A 26287-nucleotide genomic window follows, 5' to 3' on the forward strand; every position below is an offset into this window, starting at 1 on the left:
CCATAAATAGATGGGTTAAAACTGTCCATGTTGTTCTTTGATTGTTGTCACGTTCTGACCTCTATTTCCGTTGTTTTGTATTTGTTTAGTATGGTCAGGGCGTGAGTTGGGTGGGCAGTCTATGTTTGTTTTTCTATGTTTTGGGGCATTTCTATGTTTTCGGCCTAGTATGGTTCTCAATCAGAGGCAGGTGTCATTAGTTGTCTCTGATTGAGAATCATACTTAGGTAGCCTGGGTTTCACTGTGTGTTTGTGGGTGATTGTTCCTGTCACTGTGTTTGTTGTCACAGGATAGGCTGTATAGGTTTTCACGGTCCGTTTGTTGTTTTGTAGATTTGAGTTATTTCATGTATTGTTCAGTTTTCCATTAAAGAACATGAATAACCACCACGCTGCTTTTTGGTCCGCTTCTCCTCCTACAGACGAACGTCGTTACAGAATCACCCACCCACCAAGGACCAAGCGGCGTGGTAAACAGAGGCAGCAGCAGGAGAAGCGACTGGTGCAGCAGGAGCAACAGCAGCAGCAGCAAAAGCAGCAGCAGGAGGAGCAACAGCAGCAGCAAAAGCAGCAGTGGGAGAGGCTGCACTACTTGGAGAGATAGACTTGGGAGGAGATTCTAGACGGGAAAGGACCCTGGGCAGAGCCAGGAGAATATTGCCGCCCCAAGGCCGAGCTGGAGGCAGCAAAAGCAGAGAGGCGGCATTATGAGGAACTAGCACGGCAGAGCGGATGGAAGCCCGAGAGTCAGCCCCAAAAATTTCTTGGGGGGGGGCACAGGGGGAGTGTGGCAGAGTCAGGAGTCAGACCTGAGCCAACTCCCCCCGTTTATCGTGAGGAGCCAAGGAGGAGCTCAGAACCAGAGCTGGTGTTGGAGGTGAGCGAAGCAGAGACTGTGAAGGAGTTAATGGGGAAATTGGAGGAGAGAGATATGAGGGAGTTGCTGGTTTGGTGCATGAGGCACGACATTCGCCCGACGGAGCGTGTCAGGGATTTAATGGCACCGGGGTCAGCTCTCCATAATCATCCTGAGGGGTCTGGTGAAGACTGCCAGCCTCACGCACCAGGCCTCCTGTGCATCTCCCTAGCCTTGCACGTCCTGTGCCATCTCAGCACTACAGTGCTCCTAGCAGTGCTAACTGTGGCGGGCGTGGTGCTGGTCAGGCACCGTGTTATGCAGTTGTTCGCACGGTGTCCCCAGTACGCGTGCTTAGCCCGGTGCGCTACATCCCAGCTCCCCACATCTGCCGAGCTAGGGTGAAGATCCAGCCAGGGCGGTTGGTGCCAGCCCTGCTCTCAAGATCTCCAGTACGCCTTCACGGTCCGGTCTATCCATCACCACCTCCACGCACCAGCCCTCCGGTGGCAGCCCCCCGTACCAGGCTGTCTCTCCGGCCCATCCTTACAGGGGCTTCCTCCTCTCCAGCGCTGCCGGAGCCTCCCGCCTGTCCGGCGCCTCTGCCGGAGCCTCCCGCCTGTCCGGCGCCTCTGCCGGAGCCTCCCGCCTGTCCGGCGCCGCTGCCGGAGCCTCCCGCCTGTCCGGCGCCGCTGCCGGAGCCTCCCGCCTGTCCGGCGCCGCCGGAGCTTCCCGTCTGCCCAGCGCCATCTGAGCTTCCCGTCTGCCCAGCGCCATCTGAGCCTCCCGTCTGCCCAGTGCCGCCCGTCAGCCAGGGGCCGCCAGTGCCGCCCGTCAGCCAGGGGCCGCCAGTGCCGCCAGTCAGCCAGGGGCCGCCAGTCAGCCAGGGGCCGCCAGTAAGCCAGGGGCCGCCAGTGCCGCCAGTCAGCCAGGGGCCGCCCGAGCAGCTGCCCCTCTGTCCCGAGCAGCTGCCGCCCCTCTGCCCCGAGCAGCTGCCCCTCTGCCCCGAGCTGCTATCGTCCCTCTGTCCCGAGCAGTTGTCCCTCTGTCCCGAGCAGCTGCTTCACCTCTGTCTCGAGCTGCCCCTCTGTCCCAAGCAGCCCCTCTGTCCAGTGGGGTCATTGAGAGGGGTGGTCATGGTGAGTAAGCCACGGAGGCGGACAATAAGGCGGACTAAGACAATGGTGAAGTGGGGTCCGCGTCCCGCGCCAGAGCCGCCACCGCGGACAGACGCCCACCCAGACCCTCCCCTATAGGTCAAGGTTTTGCGGCCGGAGTCCGCACCTTTGGGGGGGGGTACTGTCACGTTCTGACCTCTATTTCCGTTGTTTTGTATTTGTTTAGTATGGTCAGGGCGTGAGTTGGGTGGGCAGTCTATGTTTGTTTTTCTATGTTTTGGGGCATTTCTATGTTTTCGGCCTAGTATGGTTCTCAATCAGAGGCAGGTGTCATTAGTTGTCTCTGATTGAGAATCATACTTAGGTAGCCTGGGTTTCACTGTGTGTTTGTGGGTGATTGTTCCTGTCACTGTGTTTGTTGTCACAGGATAGGCTGTATAGGTTTTCACGTTCCGTTTGTTGTTTTGTAGATTTGAGTTATTTAATGTATTGTTCAGTTTTCCATTAAAGAACATGAATAACCACCACGCTGCTTTTTGGTCCGCTTCTCCTCCTACAGATGAACGTCGTTACAATTGTGAACATGGTGGGGAGATGAAATTTAAATGTTCCTAGCGGTGTTAAACAAACTCAAGATTCAGTCCTGATTCATATCTGGGAGAACTAGTGACAGCATGACTACTGCCACTAAAACTGACATGCGGGCTCTGAATAGTTAAAACTTGAAATGTTTAAACATCTGACAAGCCAGTACACAAATTAGGTTAGAAGATCAGAATAAATAAATACGTTTACAGAAACATTTTTCTTTAAAAAACATGTTCCTTTAGAGTAGATGTCTTGCATGCTCCGAATGGTACACACATGTAGACTTACGTTATGTAAAGGATTGACATAAGTGGGTTTGTACATTTCAGCCATATAGATTGGCCATCACCCACTCTCTACAACAAGTCTCCCTTCATTTTCCCCTGTAAACAAGGACAATTAAAATGCTAATGAGTTGAGAAGAAACCCTTGAGTGATTGATACTCTCAACTGAGAAATTAATTTGATATTAACAGAGCAGTTGGCAAGATAAATAGATAGTGCTATGAGTCCTCTCCTTGATTGATAAATAGTTAGATTGATGGCTGTTTTTAAACAAGGTTGAAAATGACTTGGCCTTGATAAGGACACAGAGTTCTGTATTATACAAGGTCAACAGAATGTTCTATGTCAAGTCGCTTCGCATTGTAGTGCTGTTTAAATATTTGACTGGTGAAGTTATAGTTGGTATAGTGATATTATCTTCAGTCAAGATTATACTGAAAAACATGGTGCAAGACTTTCAATGTATGCAATTTATTTCAAGCAAAAATGCTGAGATTCACTCTGGACACTGAGAATCTTTTTTAAAAGCACTTTCACTTCAATCATTTCACATTTAGGGAGTAAATAATTAATTATATGAAAGTGTGGAACTCCTGTTTAATAGCTCAGCTACCTTTGTGGACAGCAGCAAGTATGGTAGTTCTCAAGTTTGTATTATTTTTTTACATGTTTTTCATGGCCTATTAAATCACAACTCGTCCTGTTTTCCCATGAATCAGTGGCAGGTAGCTGGTGTGCTGTGCATAATGGTAAAATAGTTATGCATTCAGGCCCTGGTTTGTGGGCCTAGTTTGTGGCCCTACCTTTGTGCTTGTGTAAGATACAGCCATTTGTAATTCAGCACATAAACACCACTCACACACTGTTGCATAGATCTCAGCAACAGAACAACATAACTTAACATAAGCCAACATGTTAGACGTTTCTGTAGGTGGAGGGTGTGCATGGAGAGGGGGATTCTAGATGATCCCAGCTATCTCAAAGCACAGGCTTTCATACTTGAACAAGTCAATGTTTCTCTGTCTCTTAAATAATCAGGCTGACAGGGGGAACCTGAACATGTCTCTGATACAGACAACCTGATACACACATGGTCACTGACCTACATATCAAACTACTCTAGTATGAGAGACAATAATAGTATAAAGGAGGACTGCCATTTCTACTTAAGTAAACACATACCCTCACGCCTGGCCCTAGCCTTTTGCGTTCCCTAAGTGAGATTTGGCTGGGGGGCCCCCAAACTCGTGACATAACATTTTAGTGGCCCTCTCTTGAAAGCGGAGAGAAAATATTAAGCTTAAAGTTAATTTCCTGCTATTCTAGACATTTTGCCATGAGGTAGAGAGACATTTTTTCACTTTTTAAAGCTAATATCCTGCAATTCTACACATTTTGCAATGTCATGCCCAGGGTTGGTAGGTTACTTTCTAAATGTAATCCGTTTCAGTTACTAATTATCTGTCGAAAATGTTAATCAGTAACATCATTTTGGGATTACCCAAACTCAGTATCATAATCTGATTACATGTATTATTTTGGATTACTTTCCATTTAAGAGGCATTAGAAGAAGACAAAAAAAGATCCATCAAACACATTTGGTGTCATCATAGTGGTCAGACTAACTCAGGTGGAAAAAACTTAGAACTGCGCCTTTTTGCTGAAATGAATGTCATTGAGAAAACAGAAAGGTGTCATAATGTATTTTTTCTCAGACATAATTTCTGAATTTAAAAGTAATCCAAGAAGTAATGCAGTTTTCCAAAAGTATCTAATCCGATAACAATATTTTTTACTGGTAATGTAACTGATTACTGTTCCATGTTTTTTTGTAATCAGATTAAGTGCAACTGATTACCTGTAATCAGTTACTCCCCAACCCTGCTAAAGCCATGTTAATATGATATTTGAGTGACAATGACCAACAAAATCAATATGGGGGCCCTGGAGGTCAGGGCCTTAGGACACATGCCCTGCATGACCGGTTGGTATTCGCCCATGATTTCTACAAGTTTAGATAACAGGCTAAATATAGACTAAATACCAATCAAAACATTGTTACCTGACATGACTAATTGAGTGTTTGTCAGTAGCTAGGTTTCCATCCAATTGGCGACAGATTTTATTGCCATTGTAATAAAATCTACATGAAGAAAATATGTGAATTTTCCCACCAGTGGTATGTTTCCACCAAACTGAATTGCTGGGGATTCAAATAAATCACATTTTCAACTCTACCAATAGCTTTGTCAAAAAGCTTTATGAATACATTTGATTGATAATGGCAGGACCACACAGCATATGTGTGACTCCAAGTTTACTTCGATATGTTGGACATTATATCAACATTTGCGCAAAAGGCGTTCCCACCGCCATTTTCTCTCATAATACATTTTGAATACACAAAAAGTTCCCACCATAAATTATCTGTCGCCATTTATAAAATTGTACTAAAACTTGCTGTTTCCATCACAGCTGTCGTGATTGTTTTTAATTTGGTGTGACTTTACTCGCATAAAAACTGTGGATGGAAACCTGGTTAGTGACTGACATAGCAAGAGAAAAACTGCTGATGGAAACCTGGTTAGTGACTGACATAGCAAGAGAAAAACTGCTGATGGAAACCTGGTTAGTGACTGACATAGCAAGAGAAAAACTACTGATGGAAACCTGGTTAGTGACTGACATAGCAAGAGAAAAACTGCTGATGGAAACCTGGTTAGTGACTGACATAGCAAGAGAAAAACTGCTGATGGAAACCTGGTTAGTGACTGACATAGCAAGAGAAAAACTGCTGATGGAAACCTGGTTAGTGACTGACATAGCAAGAGAAAAACTGCTGATGGAAACCTGGTTAGTGACTGACATAGCAAGAGAAAAACTGCTGATGGAAACCTGGTTAGTGACTGACATAGCAAGAGAAAAACTGCTGATGGAAACCTGGTTAGTGACTGACATAGCAAGAGAAAAACTGCTGATGGAAACCTGGTTAGTGACTGACATAGCAAGAGAAAAACTGCTGATGGAAACCTGGTTAGTGACTGACATAGCAAGAGAAAAACTGCTGATGGAAACCTGGTTAGTGACTGACATAGCAAGAGAAAAACTGCTGATGGAAACCTGGTTAGTGACTGACATAGCAAGAGAAAAACTGCTGATGGAAACCTGGTTAGTGACTGACATAGCAAGAGAAAAACTGCTGATGGAAACCTGGTTAGTGACTGACATAGCAAGAGAAAAACTACTGATGGACAACTCTAAGCAACCGCTTATGTTGCTGTATACCCTCCCCTGGGTTGTGTCTTTCAGCAGGCATGTTGCTGTATACCCTCCCCTGGGTTGTGTCTTTCAGCAGGCATGTTGCTGTATACCCTCTCCTGGGTTGTGTCTTTCAGCAGGCATGTTGCTGTATACCCTCTCCTGGGTTGTGTCTTTCAGCAGGCATGTTGCTGTATACCCTCTCCTGGGCTGTGTCTTTCAGGCATGTTGCTGTATACCCTCCCCTGGGTTGTGTCTTTCAGCAGGCATGTTGCTGTATACCCTCCCCTGGGTTGTGTCTTTCAGGCATGTTGTGCATTCTATTCACTGTATTGTGTCAAGTAAAAAGGATGTTCCTTCATCCGATGCAAGAAGTAATTAATGCCATTGCAGTGGTAGTTGCACTGCTGTACAGTAAGGCAATACACAGTAGAGATTACCTGGACAGTTGTGTATAGTTCTGTTGTGAGGCTGTGTCACTAAACTTTTAACAAATGGCACCTCTGCATCCCAGAGCCTGGAAAAACCCCACTCGGCATCTGCATCATAAATCTTGGAAAGTTACAATAATTTGCAATTCACTCCCTCATCAAAGGCAATATTACCCTAATTTATTATGTCCCTGCACACGGGGTGCGCAAAGGCTGTGGAGATAAGAGTTTATCAGGAGGGGGATTGATTTTCATTAACTGATTGTAATAAAGATGAACTGCCGGGCTTGCACACTGACCAAGAGCCACACTTTATTATAATTGGGCCAATTTATTTCATGAGCCAGTGGTTCTACTTTTTTTGTCCTCCCTTTTCCCACTGCTCTTTAAAATGTTCTTCCTCCATTCATTACTGTAGTGTCACAGCCATACGGTTTCTGTCACTAAATTGCCTATCTTTAGATTTTTACTACACAGGCCAATTTGTCAAGTCAGTGATAACATATTTGTTTGTTTTCCTGTGTCTACCTAAGACATGGTATATTTTCATGGATATACTGTACTTTTTGTCAGTATTGCATGAAGGTGCAATCTGTTCGTGCAGCTGCCATGATTTATATTCATTGCACTGATAGCATAATGTATGTACAGTATTTATGTTTTACCAGTTTCTTTATTTGTAACGCAATCATTTTGACTGTTCCTGCCCATACTTCGTCCAAACATATACGTGGTCGATGAAAATGTAGCATCATTCCCCCTGGTTTTTGTTACCCATCAAAATTGGCCTTAAAATATATAATTTCCAATAACCATACCATCAGAGGTAACCTATTAAATAGCAGAGCACTGGGCCCTCAGTCTTCAGGATGACAGGTCATTTCAATCACTCTACCCCTTGCCTCATTAGGTTTCTATAGGAGTATAAAATGGATACATTAACCCTCCACCTACTGCCTTGCTCTATGCTACACTGTGAATTCTAGGACAGACTCCTATCAGATATTTTCTAATGAATTATCACAAGTTTGTTTCCGGAAGGTCTTGGAGGTGTTGCCCTAGAGATTGCATGTGATTGGTACTGCTGGTAACGTGCTGAAAGGGCATAAGGTAATCAGTGATAATGGCCATTTCAGCACACTCAATTACCCTATACCCATAGACATACACTGCCTTCAGGAGAGGGATGGACACCTGGAATGGCTGTTCGTGCAACGACTCCCCTTTTCTGTGGTGCAGTTATGCATTTATTACACATCTGAGAATGCAACATCCAGTTTGAAATTTTATTGTAAAATTGAAAAAAAGGAGAGAAAGAGAAAAGCCCCAATAAGCATTTCCTTTTATACATACCTTATCATAACAGAACAATAAAATAAATACATGAAATCAATTATCAATTAAATAAACACATCAGTAAATAAACAATTCAATAAATAGATGAATAAATACATTTACATATCAAGTTTCTTACCTGATCAAATAAATAATTATAAAACCATTAAATTATTAATCATTAATATGAAATAATCTAAGCAGCAAGTATTCAAGAAATGTCAACAGGGGAAAAAACGTTTGGTTTCTCAGGCTATTACAGAACACATATTTTAATTGATTTATTATTTATAAAAAGGTACTGCTTTCCATTTCAGTTAACCATGCTGTACTGAGCCCATCAAGCAGATAGGTGGTGCTCTCCTCTTGAAAAAAAAAATTGCCTGTAAACAGCATTGTTCTGGTCCAGGTTTAGAGAATAGCACTGAAATGTCCCTTGCCCTATAACATGTCAATAAAATCTACTAAACAGATTCAATACTTTTGTAATATATTTTTGTATGCTTTGTGCTGAGAAACCAGAAGTTTAACATCTTTATAAAGCAAAAACCCTCCCCTCCCTCTCCATTCCACCCATTCCACCCACCCAAAGAAAGGACCTGTGCTGATTTTCCATAATATACAGATTTCATATTAATAATAAGCTACTATCCTTAGCATTCAAACCATTGGTAAATAATAATATAGTTAAAGCGAGTAGCTAGTACCATTATTATAATCTTTAACCCCCCAGCCCCCCTATTGAGCATGCTCAGATATTGAATGAGCATCATGGTTGGAGAGATGGAATGACAAAGGATGAACATGGCAGAATGGTGCGAGAATGAAAACAGTGTAAAACATTTCACTGGCTCAAGCACATTGTTTCAATTTTAGTTAGTGCAATGAGAATTACTAGTGTTGCCTCCAAATCAGATAGGACAGCACATGTAAACTCACGCTCAAAGGGCAAATAATACTGGAATTGATATAAACAGTCTCCATCCACACGCCTCCGTCGCAATTATTGTACTCTTTAAACTTTTCCCCCTCCACAAAAATAACCTCACATTTCTCAAACTAATTACATTTCAGCCACAGTTGCCATCTTTAATTTGTATTACCCAAGCTGTTGAATTTAATTCGATTTTAATAATGAAAAAATCCCTCCAGTAGCTACCCTTGGGGCACATGTCTGTATGTAACAGCTTCCTAAGGTGCCAAGTCCAGACAGGGGAGGGAAAATGGAGGGGACCAACACAGTAACTCATGAAGAGACTGTGTTCAAATACCTACCTTGTCATTATGTTCTTAGTCTATCTTGTTCTATAATTTGCGAATATTTCACCTACTAATACATCATCAAACATTTAATCTACTACTATTTACTACTACCAATTGCACTGCTGCATATGAATATTGTTAATCTTTCATCCGTTTCTCCCTTTTTTGGATATACAATCCGCACATTTTAATGTCTGATGGAGGAATTAAATAGATGTTTTCCCTTTATAAATGCATTCGACTGAGATTTGGCAACTCCGATGTTGATAAAGGCATTACAACACCGTGACAGCATACAAGAACTCTAGCCTTTTGTTGCTGTCAGCGGTCAAGTTTAGTATGCATTGTCCATTTGGTTTCAATGCTGAGGCTTACATTCAGCACTCTTCAGAGAGCACTAAATATATATGCTGGTAGGGAATACTTGCTCAGCCAAATTGTCATTCTGGTTTGTTGCTCAGTCATTCAAACCCAAGAGATGCCATTTGCCAGTCATCAGACAGACAGACATACGGGATGTGTGGTGGAACAAAACAGTGTCTAAATAGGCATAATGAGCAGAGAGAAGCAAGGCTGGACTCTGTCAACCTACAGGAGAGACAGAGAGAGAGAGAGAGAGAGAGGGAGAGAGAGACAGAGAAAGAGAGAGAGGGGGGGAGAGGGAAAGAGAGAGGGAGGGAGATGCCTCTCAGTGGGAGATGGATAGGCATCAGAGGAGAATGAGTATGATAATAGAATAGCTTTGCGATGGAAATTATAAAAGGGAATAGAATTGAGTAGAACTACTACTACAACTGAAGAGACACATCTTCAAACCAATTTCATCCCAGACATATCATTAGTGTAAACCATGTTCATATTTTATTGGAATAGTAACTTCTACTGCTTTAACAGTTTACTTTTTCTAATCAATCTGGCCATATGTGTTGCCAGCTACTAGAAAACAGAGTATTGGTTGTTCAGGCTAATAGTATGCTTCGATGTTGTCCCTCTGTGGCAGAGTTTGTGTTCCTGGTTTTGACTTTCCTTCCGAGCAGCAGCTGCAGTAACTACATTTAAAGTCAAGCCTGCTGCAGTCTAATTGATGGATCATTTTGCTATTAATTTGACCTCCTAAGGCTGCTAAAGCCAAGCTGTTCCTCATGGTGTAAGAGCTCTCCTCTCAGTGTGCTATTGTGCCCAATGGAAAGACTGCATCTGCTCTTTAGTTAAGTCCCATCTACAGCAAACAGGCAGGCCTCCGTTTGACCTCATTGCTTGCTGCTATGCTACATAGAACCATTTGTTTCCATTCCAGGAATGTATTAGATATATGTCATGTGTGTTAATTGATTGTGCATCTTTTGCCCTGCAGTGTTGCTCCCCATCTGATCAATATTAGCATTGCCCTAATTATGATGCGCGTTAGCTCTCAGGTCCCCGTAAAATGATGGTCCCCATAAAAATAAATGTGCTTGAGCAGGGAGCCCCCCCCCCCCCCCCCCCCCCCCCCTGCAGAGAGCAGCTGGAGAAGGTTGGCAGCGGAAGGGGGCAGGACCCGGCAAGCCTTGCGCAGCTTGGATAACAATTTTATAACCATTGTCAGGGTAATTTGTATATTTTATTAACCAGTTGAAGGTGTTGCACTTCTTTACTACTACATATCCACACTACAGGGTGGCACTTTTACCGCTGAGCTTAGTGGTCAGATTAACTGTATTGTCAGGGCTTTAATGATGCTGCCTCGCTTTTTCCTGACACGGAATGCCTTTTTCTGCAATGAAAAAGATGGGGGTCTACAATGACAATACATCAGGATGGAATGCAGTGCACTGACAGAGGACTAGAAACAGCAGATGATTGAAGACATTTCTCAATACACTGTATGTCTTGAATGTTTGGTTTGACACAATTTACAGGATATCTTTTGGCACTACTGTGTTGAGCTTCATGTGCAACTACTCAGAGTTGCCTTATTGCTCCCACACAGAGAAGTTATTAGAGAGAGATATGTCGAAAATGAAAAGTGCAGATTTGGAATGTAAGGGTGAAGGATGACTGCTAAGAGAAAATCTGAACATGCCCGAAACAATCTCTAATCCACATATTCTACGTCCACTAAAATAGTATAGCTTTTCAAATATTTTTATATTTTTGATATTTTGTTTAAATATTCTCAAACCCAGTAGCTATAAATGTAAAAGGAGAATAAACCAAACCCCTTTTCCTCCTCCAACCAGAAGCTAGTAAGTTTCTTCTTAAGTTTGACCTTGTAACATTATTAATTGTAGTTTGCAGTATTAGAATCAATAATAGTATATATTACCGTTTAGAACAATACAAATGTTTGGTCCTTTGGTCCCTTAGGGGTGAAATATTTTCAGATGTACTGTAGCTAATGGAAACCTCGGTGACCCGAGAAAGCCATAGTTCTGCGCTTGCTGAAAGACGGTGAGAGAATTAGAGAAAGAGGGAAAGAGTAAGAAAGTCCATCAGTGGGACAGAATCGCTTCTTTTTACCACTTTGTCTTGATCTTCAAGTTTTAACCCTCATTTGTCCAGTATAATAAAAGCCACAAGCGCCTTTTTCTTTATATATATGTGTATATAATACGTATATAGAAATCTATTTGTTGTTGCTGCTTTTTGTTTGTTTGTTGCTTAATTAACAATTCAAGTCTCAACGAGAAAAGTTCTGTTGTTAAGAGTTTCACATCTTTTTCCCATTTTTTACTTCTCTAGTCTGTCTTGCACTGTGCAGTTTGTTGCGTTGTTGTTGAAGTCCTTCTGTGTAGTTTCTGCTAACTCCACACCTCCTCCTATAGCTGCAGTACCCTATGTCTTCTTCATAAGTAAATGCTGATATGTCTTCAAAAATTCCTTGTGTTGATGTTTTTTAAAACATTTTTTTTTGTTTTCAAAGAAAAAAGTTGAACTCCAAGATATCTTCAGTTTTCTCAAAACCTAGAAGACAAATATCAAACCATGTTTAGATCTAGCTTACTTTCTTTTGAAGTTATTTAGATATGTAGATTACATTTCTTGAGGTATAGATTTTACAGTTATTTGTAATTATTAAATTCTGCCCATGATATCAGTTTGATGGTTTGGAGAAAGCCAGCCCACATTTGCAATTCAGTCAATCTTTGTCTATCATGATGATGATAGATTTTCCCATTTCTAGTTGACAGGCATTCTATCAGTCTGAGTCTATAAGAGAGTCCACTGGGCTTACCTGTGCTGTTGCAGTGAATACTGATGGCTAGGTTGTGTCAGTAAGGGCGGCTGGCATCCTTCGGTCGTTTTAACTGGACTTTCAACCTCTTCATTCCAATCTGAAAGCCGTTCATGGCTTGAATAGCTGCCTGTGCGCTAGCTGGGTTGTCGAAGCTCACAAACCCTAGGAGAAAAGAAACGAAGTGTATAAACCTAAAAGCCAAAACTGTACAATACGAAAATGTAGCCAAATAATAATTGAATTATGAGGAAACAGAGAAAGGATTTCAAACAATGCCCTTGCTCAATCTAATAGCATTATGCTTTGACTATTTATTATATCAAAGTGCTTATTTTGATGGGAACCAAAGTAATGTTGAACATTATTGAACAATATATAACAATTTCTGTCATTCGAACCATTTTTCTTCTCCATGTAGCTTGTGCAAACACTCTCAAATGCTCTTCAATATATATCAATGAGCATGCGTTTGTGGATGTGCCACTTGCACAGAAAAGCAGAGCCCACAGATGAATACAGAGAGACAGGCCGAAGCAGAGGCACATGTGTATGACCCTAGACACTCAAGTCCAAACTCATGCTGAGCATCCTGTTTCCATCAAGTGTAAGAATAAAGCTGTAAAAGTAAGTGACCAGAAATTGCAGTGGAGTGTGGCTCCGGTTGATGCAATCCCCAGTGTCTAGAGTGTCATTAGCAACAGTCGATGACCCATGAAAAACAACAGGAGCCTCCCCAGGTCTCCTGCCACATGGGAGGGAGGTGTCTGCCTATAATGCCTCATTAGGGGGAAGGGTTAAGGGGGAGAGAGGGAGGGAGGAGGAGAGGATGAAAGGAGGACCCCAGGCCAACCGTGCCACAGATAACAGGGAAGGATGTGGACTTAAACCTCCTTTTAAGGGGAGCTCTCCATGTCAGCTGTTCTCCATGCACCATCAGTCTGGGTTTAACCCTCTTCCTGCTTTCTAGATGAATTACCCTACAAAGCAGCCCTGTCAGACCTAACATTATGTTGTAAATGCATAGTGTATTAGTCAATACTGCAAATAGGACTTCTTTTATGAATTTCTATGTTATTAAGTTCGCCCTGAGAGCATGGCAGTAATCAGTTTTACCCAGGGATGTACGGCTCCCTCAAGTGAAAACAAATGCTGATCTATAATTGTCCTTTGCCAAATCTTTTCTCTCCCCTCTCTTCATCCCCACTTTTTTTTTCAAGGCCAAAGTCAGGTCTGGTCTGTGGAGCCAAGTGGGACCAGATCCAGGTTGGGGTGTGAATCAGCACCAGTGCACCCTGGGTATTGACAGGTATATGGGTTACAGAGTGGTGTTCTTGATGCTGTGGCTACATACATCCTATTCCAAAGCTTTGTAGTAAACAGATCGATAAACGCTTTTCAAGCTCCGAGGACATCCCCACTGAGATAACAAGGGGATTATAGGCTACCAATTTGTTTAAAAACTTTACTTTTGTTGAAATATCATAGGAATCATTGCCTTGTTTGCAATACATGAAACTGTTTTAATTGATTGGTTGACAGAACAAACATAGACCACCCATTTAAAACTAGCTTTAAAACTCACCGAAACATTTGCTCTGGTTGGTGGCTCGGTCCATGAAGACCTTGGAGGAGATGACGCTCCCGAAAGGCAGAAACATCTGCATGAGTTCGTTATCTCCAAACTCCTGTGGCAGGTGGTAGATGAACAGGTTACAGCCCTCGGGCCCTGCGAACACACAGAAACCATGGAAACCACAATCAGACCTATTTACCGCTGCCTGCAGACCCGTGGCTTCTCATTTGGCCGGGGAACAGATCTGAGGAGCACGACTAATGGAGTGGCAAAGACATTTGTTCTGACTTCTGTGACAGTATTAATAAATAATAAAACTGTGCTTACCACCACAAATACAAACTGTGCATTTCCAACTTTGATTTGATTTTGCATGGTGTGGCACCATTACATCACTGAGGTGGAAACTTGCTGATTTGTTTAGATGGAGACGTTCAGAGGCAGCATTAAGCCTTCATTCAAGCATATAATCTAGTCAAACAATGGTGGAAATCAGACTATTTCATCAACACAAAGGCCTACATAATAATAATAATGCACGCATACTTATTTGAGGAAAAACAGATTGGTAACGACTTAGAAATAGTGAATCCAAAATGACATGACATCCCACACGGTTGTCATCATAATCAGCTAAGCAGATTGAGATGTGACTAGAAATGTGTTTGAACCCAGTCAATGGATTACACAACGCAATCAACCAATACTGTACATGCTCTAATGTAATCTCCATGTAGTCTACTTTTAGGAAAAGGTTGAAGCCAAAGTCCATCCTGCATCACATAGATGATGATGATTGATTAGTTTTGCCCCAGATAATACCATTATGCGTACAGAGTACTATGTAACACTTTCATTTTCAACATGAGAACATTTCATCACTGCATTATAACACCTGGACAATATTACTAGGAAAGTGTAATACCAAAAAATGAAATGCAATTGTATTTAACATAATACTCTTAAACCTGTAAATTGGAATATTGAAATATGACAATAAAGCAATAAAAGTGAATATTTACAATAGCGTTGTAAAATAGAAATATTATTCTCTCACCCTCACCTTCTCTCTGTTGCTGCTGCTGGATGACCTGTGATGGCTGAGGCAGAGTCTGACCTATGGGAGTCAGTGTGCCGGCTGGGTAGATAGCTGTAACACGCACACACACACACCCACACCCACACACACACACACACACACACACACACACACACACACACACACTTTGTATTGGTATATCTCATATAGTCCCTGATTTTACTCCTGCACCATATTAGTGCACATCTCTCTCAGTCTGGGCCAGGGTTTAAGGGCCCAGGCCAGTGTGCACAGTATCTGTGCTGTGTATTGCTCTACTTCTCGATGTGTACAATACCTGTGTATTGCTGTACTCCGGTGAAGGCTTGCTGGAGGGTGTCTGCGGCGTTGGGGCTCTGGGTGGAGTAGGGCGAGAGACCGTTGGTATACATGGTCTCAACGGTGGGATGTCCGTTGGGCTGATGGTGGGGGATACCCGTGAAGCCGTTGACGATGGGAGTGACGATGTTGGGAGTGGTAATGTTGGCTGGTGGAGAGCTGAGGCCTGCTGAGACAAGGATATTTATACTTTTTTCAGACTACCCCCCACACACATATATACCCACACATACACACATACACCCACACACAAACACCATTTTGCTCACTACACTTCCTTCCCCTCCATCACAAGGACTGTTACATAGCAGGCGCTGGTGGTGAGACATCCCGCTGGAAAACTGGGAACCTGTCAAAAAATGAGCCTGTCTGTTGTGTTTCTGAGATACCCTGCTGGATCTGAGTGTGAACAGGATGAGGGAACCACTATGAAACTCCAGTAAGATCCTGAGAGATAGTGGAGATTACAGTGAAAGATTTGCTCAGTGTGGACAGGGGAAGCAAAACATAGACTCCTACCCTCTTGAAACATCATGAAAAATATCCAATAGTTTGACATTCCATGAATAAACACACACCCACACACACACACACACACACACACACACACACACACACACACGCGCGGTTGCAGGATGTTTCACGGTTGAAATAGAATTGGATGATCCTTTAAAACCAGCCTCTTGTTGAACATGTGCAATCTTGTGTGGAATGTGAATGAGTACATTTGAGGAGGATCTCAATATGAATGGTGGCTACTTTGAAAGTAAGCTCAATAGTGGAGCATCAGCCCTGGGGACCACCTCGGTAAAGACAGAGTAGTGAAGAGCCTCTATAGAGAAGTAATGAGCCTCTATAGAGAAGTAATGAGCCTCTATAGAGAAGTAAAGAGCCACTATAGAGAAGTAAAGAGCCTCTATAGAGAAGTAAAGAGCCTCTATAGAGAAGTAAAGAGCCTCTATAGAGAAGTAAAGAGCCTCTATAGAGAAGTAAAGAGCCTCTATAGAGAAGTAAAGAGCCTCCATAGAGAAGTAAAGAGACTCTATAGAGAAGTAAAGAGCCTCTACAGAGAAGTAAAAAGCCTCTGTATGGAAGCAAAGAGCCTCTATAGAGAAGTAAATAGCCTATGTAGAATAGCAAATAGCCTCTGTAGAGAAGTACAGAGTCACTATAGAGAAGTAAAGAGCCTCTGTAGAGAAGTAATGAGCCTCTATAGAGAAGTAAATAACCTCTATAGAGAAGTAAAGAGCCTGTATAGAGAAGCAAAGAGCCTCTATAGAGAAGTAAAGAGCCTCTATAGAGAAGTAAAGAGCCTCTATACAGAAGTAAAGAACCACTATAGAGAAGTAAAGAACCACTATAGAGAACTTAATAGCTTATATAGAGAAGTAAAGTGCCTCTATAGAGAAGTAGAGCCTCTACAGAGAAGTAAAGAGCCTCTGTAAAGAGAAACAAAGAGCCTCTATAGAGAAGTACAGAGCCTCTACAGAGAAGTACAGAGCGTCTGAAGAGAAGCAAAGACCATCTGTAGAGAAGTAAAGAGCCACTATAGAGAAGTAAAGAGCCACTATAGAGAAGTAAAGAGCCACTATAGAGAAGTAAAGAGCCTCTGTAGAAAAGTAGAGCCTCTATAGAGCAGTAAATAACCTCTATAGAGAAGCAAAGAGCCTCTATAGAGAAGCAAAGCGCCTCTGTAGAGAAGTAAAGAGCCTCTGTAGAGAAGTAAAGAGCCTCTATAGAGAAGCAAATAGCCTCTATAGAGAAGTAGAGCCACTATAGAGAAGTAAAGAGCCACTATAGAGAAGTAAAGAGCCTCTATAGAGAAGCAAAGAGCCTCTATAGAGAAGTAAAGAGCCACTATAGAGAAGTAAAGAGCCTCTGTAGAGAAGTAGAGCCTCTATAGAGAAGTAAATAACCCCTATAGAGAAGCAACGAGCCTCTATAGAGAAGCAAAGAGCCTCTGTAGAGAAGTAAAGAGCCTCTATAGAGAAGTAGAGCCACTATAGAGAAGTAAAGAGCCACTATAGAGAAGCAAATAGCCTCTATAGAGAAGTAGAGCCACTATAGAGAAGTAAAGAGCCACTATAGAAAAGTAAAGAGCCTCTATAGAGAAGCAAAGAGCCTCTAAAGAGAAGTAAAGAGCCACTATAGAGAAGTAAAGAGCCTCTGTAGAGAAGTAGAGCCTCTATAGAGAAGTAAATAACCTCTATAGAGAAGCAAAGAGCCTCTATAGAGAAGCAAAGAGCCTCTGTAGAGAAGTAAAGAGCCTCTATAGAGAAGTAAAGAACCACTATAGAGAAGTAAGGAACCACTATAGAGAACTAAATAGCTTATATAGAGAAGTAAAGTGCCTCTATAGAGAAGTAGAGCCTCTACAGAGAAGTAAAGAGCCTCTGTATAGAGAAGCAAAGAGCCTCTATAGAGAAGTAAAGAGCATCTATAGAGAAGTACAGAGCCTCTACAGAGAAGTAAAGAGCGTCTGAAGAGAAGCAAAGAGCCTCTATAGAGAAGTAAAGAGCCACTATAGAGAAGTAAAGAGCCTCTATAAAGAAGTAAAGAGCCTCTATAGAGAAGTAAAGAGCCACTATAGAGAAGTAAAGAGCCACTATAGAGAAGTAAAGAGCCACTATAGAGAAGCAAATACCTCTATAGAGAAGCAAAGAGCCTCTGTAGAGAAGTAAAGAGCCTCTGTAGAGAAGTAAAGAGCCTCTATAAAGCAAATAGCCTCTATAGAGAAGTAGAGCCACTATAGAGAAGTAAAGAGCCACTATAGAGAAGTAAAGAGCCTCTATAGAGATGCAAAGAGCCTCTATAGAGAAGTAAAGAGCCTCTATAGAGAAGTAAAGAGCCACTATAGAGAAGTAAAGAGCCACTATAGAGAAGTAAAGACCCTCTATAGAGAAGCAAAGAGCCTCTATAGAGAAGTAAAGAGCCACTATAGAGAAGTAAAGAGCCTATATAGAGAAGTACAGTGCCTCTATAGAGAAGTAGAGCCTCTACAGAGAAGTAAAGAGCCTCTGTATAGAGAAGCAAAGAGCCTCTATAGAGAAGTAAAGAGCCACTATAGAGAAGTAACGAGCCTCTGTAGAGAAGTAAAGAGCCTCTGTAGAGAAGTAAAGAGCCTCTATAGAGAAGCAAATAGCCTCTATAGAGAAGTAGAGACACTATAGAGAAGTAAAGAGCCACTATAGAGAAGTAAAGAGCCTCAATAGAGAAGCAAAGAGCCTCTATAGAGAAGTAAAGAGCCACTATAGAGAAATAAAGTGCCACTATAGAGAAGTAGAACCTCTATAGAGAGCAAATATTATCGATAGAGAAGTAAAGAGCCACTATAGAGAAGTAAAGAGCCACTATAGAGAAGTAAAGAACCTCTATAGAGAAGCAAAGAGCCTCTATAGAGGAGTAAAGAGCCACTATAGAGAAGTAAAGAGCCACTATAGAGAAGTAAAGACCCTCTATAGAGAAGCAAAGAGCCTCTATAGAGAAGAGGCACTATAGAGAAGTAAAGAGCCTCTATAGAGAAGTAAAGAACCACTATAGAGAAGTACAGAACCACTATAGAGAACTAAATAGCTTATATAGAGAAGTAAAGTGCCTCTATAGAGAAGTAGAGCCTCTACAGAGAAGTAAAGAGCCTCTGTATAGAGAAGCAAAGAGCCTCTATAGAGAAGTAAAGAGCCTCTGTAGAGAAGCAAAGAGCCTCTATAGAGAAGTAAAGAGCCTCTGTAAAGAAGCAAATAGTCTCTATAGAGAAGTAGAGCCTCTATAGAGAAGTACAGAGCCTCTACAGAGAAGTAAAGAGCGTCTGAAGAGAAGCAAAGAGCATCTGTAGAGAAGTAAAGAGCCACTATAGAGAAGTAAAGAGCCACTATAGAGAAGTAAAGCGCCACTATAGAGAAGCAAAGAGCCACTATAGAGAAGTAAAGAGCCACTATAGAGAAGTAAAGCGCCACTATAGAGAAGCAAATACCTCTATAGAGAAGCAAAGAGCCTCTGTAGGGAAGTAAAGAGCCTCTGTAGAGAAGTAAAGAGCCTCTATAAAGCAAATAGCCTCTATAGAGAAGTAGAGCCACTATAGAGAAGTAAAGAGCCTCTATAGAGAAGCAAAGAGCCTCTATAGAGAAGTAAAGAGCCACTATAGAGAAGTAAAGAGCCACTATAGAGAAGTAAAGATCCTCTATAGAGAAGTAAAGAACCACTATAGAGAAGTAGAGCCTCTACAGAGAAGTAAAGAGCCTCTGTATAGAGAAGCAAAGAGCCTCTATAGAGAAGTACAGAGCCTCTACAGAGAAGTAAAGAGCCTCTGTAGAGAAGCAAAGAGCCTCTATAGAGAAGTAAAGAGCCACTATAGAGAAGTAAAAAGCCACTATAGAGAAGTAAAGAGCCACTATAGAGAAGTAAAGACCCTCTATAGAGAAGCAAAGAGCCTCTATAGAGAAGTAAAGAGCCACTATAGAGAAGTAAAGAGCCTATATAGAGAAGTAAAGTGCCTCTATAGAGAAGTATAGCCTCTACAGAGAAGTAGAGAGCCTCTGTATAGAGAAGCAAAGAGCCTCTATAGAGAAGTACAGAGCCTATACAGAGAAGTAAAGAGCCTCTGTAGAGAAGCAAAGAGCCTCTATAGAGAAGTAAAGAGCCTCTGTAGAGAAGTAAAGAGCCACTATAGAGAAGTAAAGACCCTCTATAGAGAAGCAAAGAGCCTCTATAGAGAAGAGCCACTATAGAGAAGTAAAGAGCCTCTATAGAGAAGTAAAGAACCACTATAGAGAAGTACAGAACCACTATAGAGAACTAAATAGCTTATATAGAGAAGTAAAGTGCCTCTATAGAGAAGTAGAGCCTCTACAGAGAAGTAAAGAGCCTCTGTATAGAGAAGCAAAGAGCCTCTATAGAGAAGTAAAGAGCCTCTGTAGAGAAGCAAAGAGCCTCTATAGAGAAGTAAAGAGCCTCTGTAAAGAAGCAAATAGTCTCTATAGAGAAGTAGAGCCTCTATAGAGAAGTACAGAGCCTCTACAGAGAAGTAAAGAGCGTCTGAAGAGAAGCAAAGAGCATCTGTAGAGAAGTAAAGAGCCACTATAGAGAAGTAAAGCGCCACTATAGAGAAGCAAATACCTCTATAGAGAAGCAAAGAGCCTCTGTAGAGAAGTAAAGAGCCTCTATAAAGCAAATAGCCTCTATAGAGAAGTAGAGCCACTATAGAGAAGTAAAGAGCCTCTATAGAGAAGCAAAGAGCCTCTATAGAGAAGTAAAGAGCCACTATAGAGAAGTAAAGAGCCACTATAGAGAAGTAAAGATCCTCTATAGAGAAGTAAAGAACCACTATAGAGAAGTAGAGCCTCTACAGAGAAGTAAAGAGCCTCTGTATAGAGAAGCAAAGAGCCTCTATAGAGAAGTACAGAGCCTCTACAGAGAAGTAAAGAGCCTCTGTAGAGAAGCAAAGAGCCTCTATAGAGAAGTAAAGAGCCACTATAGAGAAGTAAAAAGCCACTATAGAGAAGTAAAGAGCCACTATAGAGAAGTAAAGACCCTCTATAGAGAAGCAAAGAGCCTCTATAGAGAAGTAAAGAGCCACTATAGAGAAGTAAAGAGCCTATATAGAGAAGTAAAGTGCCTCTATAGAGAAGTATAGCCTCTACAGAGAAGTAGAGAGCCTCTGTATAGAGAAGCAAAGAGCCTCTATAGAGAAGTACAGAGCCTCTACAGAGAAGTAAAGAGCCTCTGTAGAGAAGCAAAGAGCCTCTATAGAGAAGTAAAGAGCCTCTGTAGAGAAGCAAAGAACCTCTATAGAGAAGTACAGAGCCTCTACAGAGAAGTAAAGATCCTCTGTAGAGAAGCAAAGAGCCTCTATAGAGAAGCAAAGAGCCTCTATAGAGAAGTAAAGAGCCTCTGTAGAGAAGCAAAGATCCTCTATAGAGAAGCAAAGAGCCTCTATAGAGAAGTAAAGAGCCTCTGTAGAGAAGTAAAGATCCTCTATAGAGAAGTAAAGATCCTCTATAGAGAAGTAAAGAGCCTCTATAGAGAAGTAAAGAGCCTCTGTAGAGAAGTAAAGATCCTCTATAGAGAAGTACAGAGCCTCTACAGGGAAGTAAAGCTCCTCTATAGAGAAGTAAAGAGCCTCTATAGAGAAGTAAAGAGCCACTATAGAGAAGTAAAGATCCTCTATAGAGAAGTAAAGAGTGTCTGAAGAGAAGTAAAGAGTGTCTGAAGAGAAGTAAAGAGCCTCTGTAGAGAAGTAAAGAGCCTCTATAGAGAAGTAGAGACACTATAGAGAAGTAAAGAGCCTCTGTAGAGAAGTAGAGCCTCTATAGAGAAGTAAAGAGCCTCTGTAGAGAAGTAAAGAGCCTCTATAGAGAAGTAAAGAGCCACTATAGAGAAGTAAAGAGCCTCTGTAGAGAAGTAGAGCCTCTATAGAGAAGTAAATAACCTCTATAGAGAAGCAAAGATCCTCTATAGAGAAGCAAAGAGCCTCTGTAGAGAAGTAAAGAGCCTCTATAGAGAAGCATATAGCCTCTATAGAGAAGTAGAGCCACTATAGAGAAGTAAAGAGCCACTATAGAGATGTAAAGAGCCTCTATAGAGAAGCAAAGAGCCTCTATAGAGAAGTAAAGAGCCACTATAGAGAAATAAAGAGCCACTATAGAGAAGTAGAACCTCTAAAGAGAAGCAAATATTCTCTATAGAGAAGTAAAGAGCCACTAAAGAGAAGTAAAGAGCCACTATAGAGAAGTAAAGAGCCACTATAGAGAAGTAAAGACCCTCTATAAAGAAGCAAAGAGCCTCTATAGAGAAGTAAAGAGCCACTATAGAGAAGTAAAGAGCCTCTGTAGAGAAGTAAAGAGCCACTATAGAGAAGTAAAGAGCCACTATAGAGAAGTAAAGAGCCTCTATAGAGAAGTAAAGAGCCTCTATAGAGAAGTAAAGAGCCTCTGTAGAGAAGCAAAGAACCTCTATAGAGAAGTACAGAGCCTCTACAGGGAAGTAAAGATCCTCTGTAGAGAAGTAAAGATCCTCTGTAGAGAAGCAAAGAGCCTCTATAGAGAAGTAAAGAGCCACTATAGAGAAGTAAAGATCCTCTGTAGAGAAGCAAAGAGCCTCTATAGAGAAGCAAAGAGCCTCTATAGAGAAGTAAAGAGCCTATATAGAGAAGTAAAGAGCCTATGTAAAGAAGCAAATAGCCTCTATAGAGAAGTAGTTCTTCTATAGAGAAGTACAGAGCCTCTACAGAGAAGTAAAGAGCGTCTGAAGAGAAGTAAAGAGCCTCTGTAGAGAAGTAAAGAGCCTCTATAGAGAAGTAGAGACACTATAGAGAAGTAAAGAGCCTCTGTAGAGAAGTAGAGCCTCTATAGAGAAGTAAAGAGCCTCTGTAGAGAAGTAAAGAGCCTCTATAGAGAAGTAAAGAGCCACTATAGAGAAGTAAAGAGCCTCTGTAGAGAAGTAGAGCCTATAGAGAAGTAAATAACCTCTATAGAGAAGCAAATATCCTCTATAGAGAAGCAAAGAGCCTCTGTAGAGAAGTAAAGAGCCTCTATAGAGAAGCATATAGCCTCTATAGAGAAGTAGAGCCACTATAGAGAAGTAAAGAGCCACTATAGAGATGTAAAGAGCCTCTATAGAGAAGCAAAGAGCCTCCATAGAGAAGTAAAGAGCCACTATAGAGAAATAAAGAGCCACTATAGAGAAGTAGAACCTCTAAAGAGAAGCAAATATTCTCTATAGAGAAGTAAAGAGCCACTATAGAGAAGTAAAGAGCCACTATAGAGAAGTAAAGACCCTCTATAAAGAAGCAAAGAGCCTCTATATAGAAGTAAAGAGCCACTATAGAGAAGTAAAGAGCCTCTGTAGAGAAGTAAAGAGCCACTATAGAGAAGTAAAGAGCCACTATAGAGAAGTAAAGAGCCTCTGTAGAGAAGTAAAGAGCCCCTTTAGAGAAGCAAAGAGCCTCTGTAGAGAAGTAAAGAGCCTATATAGAGAAGTACAGAGCCTCTATAGAGAAGTACAGAGCCTCTATAGAGAAGTAAAGAGCCTCTATAGAGAAGTACAGAGCCTCTATAGAGAAGTAAAGAGCCTCTATAGAGAAGTAAAGAGCCTCTATAGAGAAGTACAGAGCCTCTATAGAGAAGTAAAGAGCCTCTATAGAGAAGTACAGAGCCTCTATAGAGAAGTAAAGAGCCTCTATAGAGAAGTACAGAGGCTCTATAGAGAAGTAAAGAGCCTCTATAGAGAAGCAAAGAGCCTCTACAGAGAAGCAAATAGCCTATGTAGAGAAGTATAGAGTCTCTGTAGAGAAGTAAAGAGCCACTATAGAGAAGTAAAGAGCCACTATAGAGAAGTAAATAACCTATATAGAGAAGTAAAGAGCCACTATTGAGAAGTAAAGAGCCTCTATAGAGAAGTAAAGAGCCACTATAGAGAAGTAAAGAGTCTCTATAGAGAAGCAAAGAGCCTCTACAGAGAAGCAAATAGCCTCTGTAGAGAAGTAAAGAGCGTCTGTAGAGAAGTGAAGAGCCTCTGTAGAGAAGTAAATAACCTCTATAGCGAAGCAAAGATCTCCCATAGAGAAGTAAAGAAGTAAAGTAAAAACAAAAGACATTTGAGCCTAAATTAAATTGTGTTCTCAGTATATTCTTCATAATCCCACTAGTGAAATTGAAAGTACCTATATCAAAGTTTTTGAGCAGTTTCACACCCTTTTCAAAAGTGCAAAACATTAAGAAAACCTTCCCAATATTGCGTTGAAATCCCGCCACCTCTCACCCCTTTTGCCCTCAGAACAGCCTCATTTGGTCAGGGTATGGACTCGACAGGTGTCGAAAACGTTCCACCTGGATGCTGGCCCATGTTGAATCCAATGTTTCCCACAGTTGTGTCAAGTTGGCTAGATGTCCTTTGGGTGGTGCACCATTCTTGATACACATGGGAAACTGTTGAGTGTGAAAAACCCAGCACGTTGCAGTTCTTGATACACTCAAATTGGTGCGCCTGGCACCCACTACCATACCTCGTTCAAAGGCAGTTAAATCGTTTGTCTTGCCCATTCACTCTCTGAATGGCACACACACAATTCATTGCCTCAAAAATCCTTCTTTAACCTGACACTCAAGCAGCCTACCGCTGTGACCAGGGGAATTGCCTTGGTCCCGGTGAGAGCTTTTGTGTCTTTTGCACCATTTCTTTGTTTAAGCTCCCTGCGATTGCTTGTTTTCTGCCGACCTGTGATGAATTAGACTGCAGCTCTGGCCCATTCTCTGGAGGGGCCCCAGGAGACTGCTGCTCCCCGTTCTGAGGGCTCAGACAGCCAGTCTGGCAGACCACACGCACTCTACTGTACAGCGCCATAATGCAGCCTCTCCATCATCAGGCAAATTCATTTTCCAAGGCTTAGCAGTGGGTGGCGGCCGCCGTGTGCCTCAGGGTCAGCAGGCAGATGCAGTGTGGGATAAGAGCTCAGAGAAAGGAGATTATAGAAGTCACAGGTTGGGAGATTGTGCTGGTTGGGCGGCACTGGTGGACCTTGGGGCCAGGGAGAGCCCAGTGTATCATGGAGGAGAGACAGCAGCAGGGAGCCATGTCCACCACGTGTAATGTGAGAGAGTACAGGTATAAATAGAGAAATAAATAGCTTTAAATAATTAACACTACTCAGCTTAAATCAAAGTTAATTCATCACATGCTTCTACAGGTGTAGACTAACAGTGAAATGCTTACTTAAAGGTCCCTTGCCAACAATGCAGAGAGAAAGAAAATAGAGAAATAATACTAAAGTCAAACGTAATATTAAAAGTAATAATAGATACATAATGAGTAACAATAACTTGTCTGGAGGACCAGTACTGAGTCACTGTGCAGGGGTACGAGGTAATTGAGGTAGATATGTACATATAACTAGGAATAAAGTGACATAGTGAACAGTAGCAGCAACTTATGTAATGAGTCAAAAAGTTAGTGCAAAAAGGGTCAATGCAGATAGTCCTGATAGCTACAGTATTTGGTTAACTATTTAACTAACTATTTAGCAGTCTTATGGCTTAGGGGTAGAAGATGTTCTGGGTCCTCTTGGTTACAGACTTGGTGCACCGGCATCACTTGCCGTGCGGCAGCAGAGAGAACAGTCGGTGACTTGAGTGGCTGGAGTCTTTGACAATCTTTTGGGCCTTTCATTTACATCAATATATATATATCTCTGTCTGGGAGAGATAACACCTCTATTGACACCAATATGTTGACACCGATTGACACCTATATTGACACCAATACACTGAGTGTACAAAACATCTTTCAATGACATGGACTGACCAGGTGACTCCAGGTGAAAATGATGATCCCTTATTGATGTCACCTGTTACCCACTTCAATCAGTGTAGATGAAGGCGAGGAGAAAGGTTAAATAATAATTTCTAAGCCTTGAGACAATGGATTGTGTATGTGTGTCATTCAGAGGGTGAATGGGCTAGACAAAAGATTTAAGTGTCTTTGAACAGGGTATGGTAGTAGGTGCCAGGTGCACCGGTCCATGTCAAGAACTGCAACACTGCTGGGTTTTTCATTCTCAACAGTTTCCCGTGTGTATCAAGAATGGTCCACCACCCAAAGGATTTCCAGCCAACTTGACACAACTGTGGGAAGCCTTTTTTTTCTTTTTTTTAAATGTATTTCACCTTTATTTAACCAGGTAGGCCAGCTGAGTACAAGTTCTCATTTACAATTGCGACCTGGCCAAGAGAAAGCAAAGCAGTGCAACAAAAACAACACAGAGTTACACATGTGACAAAATATTGTACAGTATTGTACAATAGAAAAATCTGTATACAGTGTGTGCAAATGAAGTAAGGAGGTAAGGCAATAAATAGGCCAAGGTGGCAAAGTAATTACAATTTATCAATTTAGGCTGGAGTGATACATGTGCAGATGATGATGTGCCAGTAGAAATACTGGTGTGCAAAAGAGC

General features: G+C 41.8%; 1 protein-coding gene across 1 annotated transcript in view; it reads right to left on the minus strand.

The window, feature by feature from the left end:
* Positions 1-11178: 11178 nt before the first annotated feature.
* The window catches only part of LOC139406520 (CUGBP Elav-like family member 5), a 372414-nt gene continuing 357305 nt past the window's right edge, over positions 11179-26287 (minus strand). The window contains exons 8-12 of the mRNA XM_071149184.1: positions 15302-15508; positions 14989-15075; positions 13935-14078; positions 12350-12514; positions 11179-12078 (exon numbers count right to left, since the gene is read on the minus strand). Of these exons, the coding sequence (XP_071005285.1) occupies positions 12387-12514; positions 13935-14078; positions 14989-15075; positions 15302-15508 (566 nt within the window). The 3' untranslated portion in view covers positions 11179-12078; positions 12350-12386. The remainder of the gene's footprint in view (positions 12079-12349; positions 12515-13934; positions 14079-14988; positions 15076-15301; positions 15509-26287) is intronic.

This window comes from Oncorhynchus clarkii, chromosome 4, assembly GCF_045791955.1.
Source record: "Oncorhynchus clarkii lewisi isolate Uvic-CL-2024 chromosome 4, UVic_Ocla_1.0, whole genome shotgun sequence".
Lineage (NCBI taxonomy): Eukaryota > Metazoa > Chordata > Actinopteri > Salmoniformes > Salmonidae > Oncorhynchus > Oncorhynchus clarkii.